Source organism: Camelina sativa, chromosome 10 (assembly GCF_000633955.1).
Source record: "Camelina sativa cultivar DH55 chromosome 10, Cs, whole genome shotgun sequence".
In the NCBI taxonomy this organism is placed as follows: Eukaryota; Viridiplantae; Streptophyta; class Magnoliopsida; order Brassicales; family Brassicaceae; genus Camelina; species Camelina sativa.
Genome location: NC_025694.1, coordinates 12747333 through 12756709, shown reverse-complemented (window position 1 = coordinate 12756709; position 9377 = coordinate 12747333). Strand labels below are relative to the sequence as shown.

The 9377-nt window shown below is 37.4% G+C and overlaps 2 protein-coding genes across 2 annotated transcripts; both read right to left on the bottom strand.

Moving 5' to 3' along the window:
- LOC104718719 (cysteine proteinase inhibitor 4-like) lies at nucleotides 385-1048 on the bottom strand. Its single transcript, XM_010436510.2, has one exon. The coding sequence runs from the start codon at nucleotides 889-891 to the stop codon at nucleotides 547-549; it is 345 nt and encodes a 114-aa protein (XP_010434812.1). The 5' UTR covers nucleotides 892-1048; the 3' UTR covers nucleotides 385-546.
- Nucleotides 8550-9239, bottom strand: LOC104718717 (cysteine proteinase inhibitor 4-like). The gene has a single exon (XM_010436509.2). The coding sequence runs from the start codon at nucleotides 9066-9068 to the stop codon at nucleotides 8703-8705; it is 366 nt and encodes a 121-aa protein (XP_010434811.1). The 5' UTR covers nucleotides 9069-9239; the 3' UTR covers nucleotides 8550-8702.

The following is a 9377-nucleotide window of genomic DNA, read 5'->3' as shown; positions in this document are numbered from 1 at the left end:
GCAATTTGAATCTCGATGAGCAAGGTATCTAATATTTGTATTGATGACCAGAATCCTAAATCAAATTCATATACTAAACTTCCGAAGCTTTTAGCATCTTACTGAAATGTTACAAGAGATAAGGAAGAGATCGCGCGTCTTAGCTGCAACAAATTTGATTGGCTGTGTTTAATTAGAACGTGGAACTTCGCTCATAAATATGCACATCACAAGTTCACAATAATCTCAATTCTCATCTTCTATAATCTATAATACTATTACCGAGTAGCGACATGAAAAAGACTCAGATATGTCACGAACAACTCACGTGTCGTTGACCGGTTGACGTCTCCAACTGCATCAGATCGTGTCGGTTGATCTGATCCAACTCAAAGTACATGTACAGATCTCAAAAACATATCTCTAATTTATTTATTTTTTTTATTACAGAAAATATTACCAACAACAATAAGCAACACAAACGTCAAAATCTCAAATCATCATACGCTAGATTCATTTAAATTACATCCGAGAGAGATCAATCTACGGAAATCCAAATCAAGATCTCTATACGGCCTTGAAAGACTCAAGGCTCTTGGAACGAAGCCACAACTTTTCAACCACGACGGCCTCGTAGTTCTTGATCTGACCACCACCATTCTTGGCCGCAATTTTCATATCGTACTTTGTACCGGAGACCACTTGCGTTGTTCCCTCGACAACCTTCACGAAAACAAGATTCTCCTTAGATTGTTTGTTATGCTCCTCGATGGCATACTTGGCGACCGCGACAACGTTCGGATCCGATAGATCCTTGATCGGCTTCGCGCCACCGAGAAGACCACCTTCCACGACGTATACGAGAGGGAGGAGGATGAGAGAGAGACAAATCAACGACTTCATCATCATCATCCTTTTTTTTTTCCTTTTCCTTTTCTTTTCAGGTCTTAACGGTGTCGTCGGTTTGGTGTTTATTATATATATATATAGACAGAGAGACTTGTAGTCGTAGAATTTGCTTTGCTTTGGCGAAATGTAAAGGCTCCACAAATATGCGGAGACGAGTGAATTGTAAATTGTTTTTTTTTTTCTTTAGCACCGTTTGATTTGACAACTGGATATTTTTTAACGTGGCGCAACATAATAGTAATGTACGAACATATTAAGAGTCAACGAGGGCTGTCCCGTCACGTGAATTGGTCACAGACAAACTTGTAGTGAAGTGCCATGTTGGTTTGGGCCGATGTGGACTCGCGTCGGCAACTCGGTTTTGATATTATACGACATCGCTTCTGTTAAAATTCCAGATGAAAGATTTAGGTGGGAAAAAAGTCAAATATTATATTGTTTTATTTACGATAAACTTTTTTTTAAACTAAATATTCAATAACTTATTAGCAATTAGGAGAAAATTTGAAAGAAGGTTAAATGCACAAAAGGGGTCTCCCTTACTTACACATGTTAAAAAAATCTTCAAATAGAACCTTCAAAATTTACATAACTCTTTCAGTAATCAGTATCATCATTTTCTACTTTACATCAACTTCACATATTGAGTTTATATGATGGTAAACGAGGGTTCTTATAGTAACAATTGAGGTCGACACATAAATTTTTTTAAAAGGAATTAAAGTAGAGAAGACATGTAGAATAATACTTTTTGTATTTATTTTTCCTTTTTACATGTCAATCTATTTCTAAACATGTGCATCTATTAGTAAACATATTGCTAATATAATAAATTTGCACAAAATTTGGATGTGGATCATCTACATGGTGTTAGATATGAAGGTCATTCACGATGATTGTTGTTACTTCTTCCTTTCAGCATATGATCATATTGAAATATCATCATTATATAAATCATTTTATAGTTTTAGTTCCAATAAGCTCAAATATCAAAATGAAAATACCGAAATCAAAACATAAATTGGTTTATTCATTATTAGTCCAACACATGTATCACTGTTTAGAATGTTTGTATTTACTATGTGTATTATAATTGTTCTCATGATTCGAGGAGGATCCTACGATCATAGCTAGTGTGAAATACACATAGGCATATGTGTCTTCTCTTTTGGGGATGCCTAAAGAATTACTTGGGTGGAAGAAAAAGTTGGTAGAAGACTGCTTCGACGAGTTTAATGGATATCCAGATCTTCTACACTTACACGAGGAGGTACAAAACTAAATGTTTCATTGGATTACTATTAATTGTTATTGATTGATGATATTATTCTCATTTTTTTGCCTTTTTTTTTGCTTTCTCAGATGAAAAAAGTGCTGTCTTTTTGCCGTTGGTTGCAAATTTTGGTGTGCTTCAAACCTGAAGTGAATCTTCTTATTAAAGGCTCTTACGCTCGGTTGGTGGACCACTTTAATCATCTATACACTGCCTATCTTTCATGGACCTTTGGAGACACTTCATTGTACCAAGATAGTCTCTCGCTGATGCCATGACTTGCCTTTTGAGAAATCTTCAACAATCAGATCTTCAAGACAGAATGTTACATGGTTCTAACCTAAACCAATACATTAAGTTGATGAATAAAGCATTTGCCTATGAGTTAAGAGAGTGGTGGAAGATTCGCCCACCTCAAGAGAGGTAGATCTGATTTCAATTGGAAAAGTGGGAATCATTTACTTCATGGGTTGCATATCATGGTCTTTGCGCAATCTGCAAACTCTTCCTTGACGATATTTGTAAGTTTAACAAGTATAATTGATTGATTACTGAATTCCAGATTGTTTTATGCTATTACAGTAAAACCTCTATAAATTAATAAGGCCGGAACCATGAATTTTTATTAATTTATAGAGATTTTCATTTATCGATAAATTAATAATTATTAGTTTATCGATAAATTAATATTTTATTAACTTATGTAGAGCTTTTTTTCATTTTCTATTACAACATAAAATACTTTTGTTATCATTTATATTTTTAAAGAATTTTCTTAATGTACAATTGGCTATCATAATAGGATGAATTTCAATTGTTTACTAAATTTTCTAGATAAAAATAATAAATGTTAAAAGTTTAGAGTTTAGAAGAAATTGCTACTATTATCCTTTATAGTAATGATGAAGTCGAAAAAGATATTGCGGTACCTTTAGATACAGTTACTAAATAAGCAATTATCTCATCTAGACACTCCACAATTTTTGGATGCGATTGAGAAGACAACAATGAAATAGATTAGAGATGAGTTCCAACAAGAATGCAAATTCAAGAATAGACAAACAACAATAAAGTCATATTTTACTAAATTTTCTTAGATATATAAAAATATATATATATATATAGTTTATTTGATTATTAATTTATGATATTGATGAGACTATATTTGTACATAAGATTTTCAAAAAATATTATTTTATCATTTTATCGAAATGTGTCATTTTTTACATCGGCCCAAATTGGGACCGGAAAAATTTATTAATTTATAGCGAATATTAATTTAAAGAGTATTAATTTATAGATGTTCTACTGTATATGCCGACTGTTGTCAGGTATGACCTGTGAACTCAGTCTATGAAGGAATGTACTATTGTTACGGGTAAGTGCCTTTATTTATTCTTTAAATTGTTAGTGTTACAATAAACTGTGCCTTTAGTGCTTCCATAAACTGTTAGTGCTTCCATAAACTATGCATTTAGTGCTTCCATAAACTGTTATAGTGTCATTCCTTAAACTGTTAGTGCTTCCTTAACTAAACACACTCGATCGATTGCAGGTGCTTGCAATCATATTTTTCTCGTTCACTACACCATTCCATGGCTAGTATATCATCATACCTCTCCTCTGGTTATTTCTCTTAATATCCAATATTTATTTGTCTTTTGTAGTTTTTTTTGTTTATATTTAATATTTACTGACGTTTAACATCAATGGCTGACGTGATAATAACCAGCAAATATGCGTCGCACGAGGACGTTCTAACACGTCTCATCTAGGATGTTAATTGAACATTTTTGTCGTTGTGATTTTGTTTATATTTTCTTATATATTTTAAAATGAATTACAACATAGCTATGCAGAATGCATATCTGTTTAAAGCTCAAGCGAAAGGTCTAACATATACCTGGTGGAATAATCAAGAGGATAGCTCGGCTTCCAAGAAGATTGACCATGCATTCATCAATCAACCTTGGACTCAAGTCTTCCCAAACTCTTATGCAGATTTCTTAGCGCCACTGCAATCAGACCATGCAGCTTGCCTTTTTCAGATGTCGTCTATTAAACGCGAGGTTAGGAAGCCGTTTAAGTTTTTCACACATGTGGTTGCACACAATGATTATCACGAGTCAGTTAGACAAGCATGGAACCCGCAAGAGATCCAGGGCACATGTCAATTCAAGCTTGTACGGTCGCTTTGACAGTTGAAGCCAGTACTCAGGGGTTTAAACAAGCAGCACTTCAGTGGGATTACAACAAGGGTTAAAGCTCAAGCAGAAAAGGTCATAAGTTTGCAGCGGAACATTCTCTCTAACCCGGATGCTCAAACAGTAAGGGAAGAACATCAAGCTAGGGAACACTAGAATTTTCTAAAGGCAGCAGAGGAAAAATTCTTTCGCCGGAAATCGAGAGCTACTTGGATGAATCTTGGAGACATGAACACAACTTTCTATCACAAGTCCGCCTCTCAGAGAGCTGCAAAGAACCATATTCACTACCTTAGAGACTCAGATGATAGAAAGCTTGTTGATCCTAAGGATATAAAGGAACATGCTGCAGATTATTTCTAGGGTATAATAGGATGCACAGAGATGGCCATATCTCCTATCTCAACAACCGAGATACATGATCTGCTTTCTTTTAGATGCAATGACACTCAAAGACAGGAGCTACAGAAAATGGTCTCAGCAGAAGAAATCAAGAGTGTTGTCTTTGCAATGCCGAGGGACAAGAGCCCTGGACCAGATAGTTTTTCAGTGGAGTTCTATCGCGCATCTTGGGACACAGTAGGGACGGATGTTATCTCTGCAGTGCAGGAATTTTTCAGGAATGGCCGACTGTTGAAAGACTTTAATAATACGGCTATCACTCTTATTCCAAAGCAACGTGAAGCATGCAAACTGGGTGACTACAGACCGATAAGTTGCTACAATCTGACATATAAAATCATCTCCAAGATCATCGCCAACAGATTGAAACCACTTCTCCAGGAATGCATTAGTCCAAACCAAGCGGCGTTTTTGAAAGGACGAAGCTTAGGGGAGAATGTGCTATTGGCTTCGGAGCTAATCAGGGATTATCAAAAAGAAAATTGTAGTGAGAGTTGCATGCTCAAGGTAGACATAAGGAAAGCTTTTGACACGGTGTGTTGGGATTTTGTGCTCAAGGTACTTGAAGCTCAAAACTTCCCAACTATTTTTTGTACTTAGGTTAAGGAATGCATCTCTTCACCAAGATTCTCGATATCAATAAATGGTGAACTAGCGGGTTTATTTCCAGGGAAAAAAGGACTCCGTCAAGGAGATCCCCTCTCTCCATATTTGTTCATTATGGTCATGGACGTGCTCTCTAAACTGCTTGAACATGCCGCAGATAAAGGACATATTAGGCTTCACCCTCTTTTTGCCTCTCCAGTGGTAACACATCTATTATTTGCTGATGATTTACTGGTTTTCTCGGATGGAGCAAGACACTCTCTTACTGGAATTGCTTAGACAATGGAAAAATTCAAGAGCATCAGTGGATTAGATGTCAATGCGGATTAGTCAGAAATCTTCTTTGGAGGCTATTCAAAGATCCAGGTGGCAGTACTTAGTGCAATGCAAGGTATTAAAGTGGGTGTTTTTCCTACTCGGTATATGGGTCTTCCTTTTAATCCAGCTAGAATATCCTTCGCTACACTGCAACCATTCATCGAGAAAATCACAAACAAGCTGCATACTTGGACAGTAAAGTTTCTGTCATTCGCAGGGAAGATAAGGTTGATATCCTCGGTTATTTATGGCATGGTCAACTTCTGGAGTGCAATGTTAAATCTTCCAAAGCGGTTTTATGCCAAAGTGGACTCTCTTTGCGCAGCTTTTATTTGGAAAAACAAAGTCACCTCAGCAGTGGGGACAAGAGTTGCCTGGATAGACGTCTATAAGCCTAAATAGGAAGGGGGTTGGGTATTCATTTGTTGGAGGACTTTGCAATTGTGTTTCAACTAAAGTTGATCTGGAATCTATTTACAAATGCTGGTTCTCTATGGGTAGCTTGGATAAGAGGGAATATTCTACAAAGAAAGAGTTTCTGGGGTCTAAGGGATTCTCCAAGGCTATCCAGGACAATAAAATCAATGATCTCCCTGAATTCTCATATGGTTGAGTTCATGAAGTATGAAGTAAGAGATGGTAGGTCAGCTTCTTTCTGATTTGATAATTGGACAAGCCATGGTCCTTTGATTTCTTTCATCGGCGAGAATGGGCCAAGAGATCTCCGCATTAGGAAGGAAGCCAAGGTAGCAGAGGCGGTGAGAAACGCTGAATGGTGGATGCCCGGAGCTCGCTCAGAGGCGCACCAGCAACTCATGATCACACTTACAACAATCACTCCACCCCACGCACTCCAGGGTCAAGATGTTTATCTATGGCGACGACGGACATGTTCGTTCTCAAAAATATTCTCTTCCAAGGAAACTTGGGAGCAGTTGCGAACAATCTCCCCTATGGTACCGTGGAAGAAGGTGGTTTGGTTTAAAGAAGGAGTACCCAGATTCTCTTTTAACCTCTGGCTAGTGATGAAAAGAAGACTGCCTACGAGGGACAGGCTGCGAGCGTGGGGACTAAATGTTCCTACAGCTTGTGTTTTATGTTCAAACGGATTGGAAACACACGAACACCTGTTCTTTGAATGTTCTTTCTCCGCAGGGATTTGGCAATCTTTTGCCTCAAGAATTTGGAGTAACCCGCCAGCATCAATTAGCTCCATCCCCTCCGAAACCCAAGGTTTTTAGGTGAAGGGACGCTAGTCAAGCTGCTTCTGCAAACAACAAGATACCTTATCTGGAAAGAACGAAACGCGAGGATCTTCAACAACATCAACTATTCCGGATCGTCAGTGCAAGCAGCTTTGGATCGTGCTATCAGGGATAGGCTCATCACGGTCCCATGATCTCTTCTTGCTTTATATTTTGGCTGTATTTCTTTCCCTTTCTAGTTTTTTACCATTCTAGTTGTCTTTCTTTTAAATAAGTTGTATCAACAGTGTACCGAGAAAATCAGAAAACGGTAATAAATTTAACATGTTACCAAAAAAAAAAAAAGAATTACAAGACTAACTCTGAATTCTACTTTAAAAGGTTTTGTCATCTGCTTTAAACCAAACTCTTGGAAAAGGTTTCATTTGTTGAAATTCCAGATGAAAGATTTAGGTGGGAAATTATTTACGATCAACTTTTTTTTAAACTAAATATTCGATAATTTTATAGCAATTAGGAGAAAATTTGAAAGAAGGTTGAATGAACAAAGCGGTCTGCTTTACTTACACATGTTGAAAAAAATCTTCAAATGGAACCTTCAAAAATTACATAACTCTTTTAGTAATCAGTATCATCATTTTCTACTTTACATCAACTTCACGTGTTGAGTTTATATGATGGTAAACGAGGGTTCTTATAGTAACAATTGAGTCATATTCGTATTCAATACATGTCAATAATACTTTTTGTATAACAATTGAGGTCGACCCATAAGAAAATTTAAATGGAATTAAAGTAGAGAAGACATGTAGAATAATCAATAATGACACTGTACGACGTCGTTTGTTCGCCAGCGAAGACAACAAAATAAATCAACGGCTCAGATTATCCTGCTCCTTTCTTATCTACGGTAAACACGATTAAGAAAAAATCAATCCTACGACGAAACAATACTTGCTGCGGCGAGCTGGCGACGATCAGAGAAGGCATGGAGGCGGCAGAGACGGAGCTTAAGAGACTCCAAATTGAAATCCTCAATAGAGTCCATGTTCTCGATATTAACTTATATATCATATAAGTTTATGGTTTTACATGAGAGTAGTTAAGTCTCGTTTAACTTACTATTCTGACATAGTAATGTTTCGTATAAATACTCTTATACCTCTACATTGATTCATTAATGAGAAATATTATTTACGTCAAAGTTAATACTCGAGGACCCTATTATCCCACAGAGTTCCTCGGCCTTCTCTAGCGGATGGTGAATACGAAACGGTGGTTCGTCTATATCCCCATTTTCCGTTCCGGCGGCGTTAACAACTTTTGCATCAAATGAGTCGCTCTCCATTACTACGACTGGCCTCTCGAATCCCGGCCCGACGTCAAATATATTGGATTGCAGTGATCTAAACAACTCAAAACAGAAACTTTTGGCCAGTTTATTGAAATTTCATTATGGATTAGGAAAGAGATAACAAGGATTGATCTCTATACAAAATAGTTCGCAGCGATAACTTGATCGTCTGCGTTTAGCACGTGGAAGTTTTACACATTCAGTATAATCACAACAATCTCTCGAATTATTACCGAGTAGCGACAAAAACAAAAATCAGATCGAGTCGGTCGGTCGATCCAACTCAAAAACGCAAATCAGAGTGAAGAGATCTCAAAAACATATCTCTCTAATTTATTTGTTATTTTCCAATAAACAACATAAATGTTAAACATTTCAAATCATCAAACAGCCATATATGTAGATAGATTTAAATATTCCGAGAGATCGATCTACACCAAATTAATTAAGATCTATACGGCCTTGAAAGACTCGAGGCTCTTGGAATGAAGCCACAACTTTTCAACAACGACGGCCTCGTAGTTCTGGATCTTACCACCACCACCACTCTTACCCGCAATTTTCAGATTGTACTTTGTACCGGAGACCACTTGCGTCGTTCCCTCGACAACCTTGACGAAAACAAGATTCTCCTTGGATTGTTTGTTATGCTCCCCGATGGCATACTTGGCGATCGCTACGACGTTCGGATCCGATAGATTCTTGATCGGCTTCTGGCTACCGTAACCACCACCGAGACGACCACCTTCCACGACGGAGACGAGAGGGAGGAGGATGAGAGAGATACAGATCAACGACTTCATCATCATCATCATCATTTTTTTTTTTGTTTCCTTACTTAACCTTTTTTGTTTTTGTTTTCGGGGGGTCTTAACTGTATTGTAGGTTTGATGTTTTTATAAGCCAAGAGAGACTTGTGTAGATGCTTTGGAATGTGGGCAGAGAGAGAGAGAGATGATAGTTCCAGAAATTAACGGAGATCCCAATCATCGTGTTACGCGGTGACGAGAGTGAGTTGTTTCTTTCACACCGTCGGATTTAACAACTGGATAAAGTCCACGTGGCGCAACAACACGTTATAGAGTCAACGAGGGCTGTCCCGTCACGTGTATTTGTCACGAGACTCG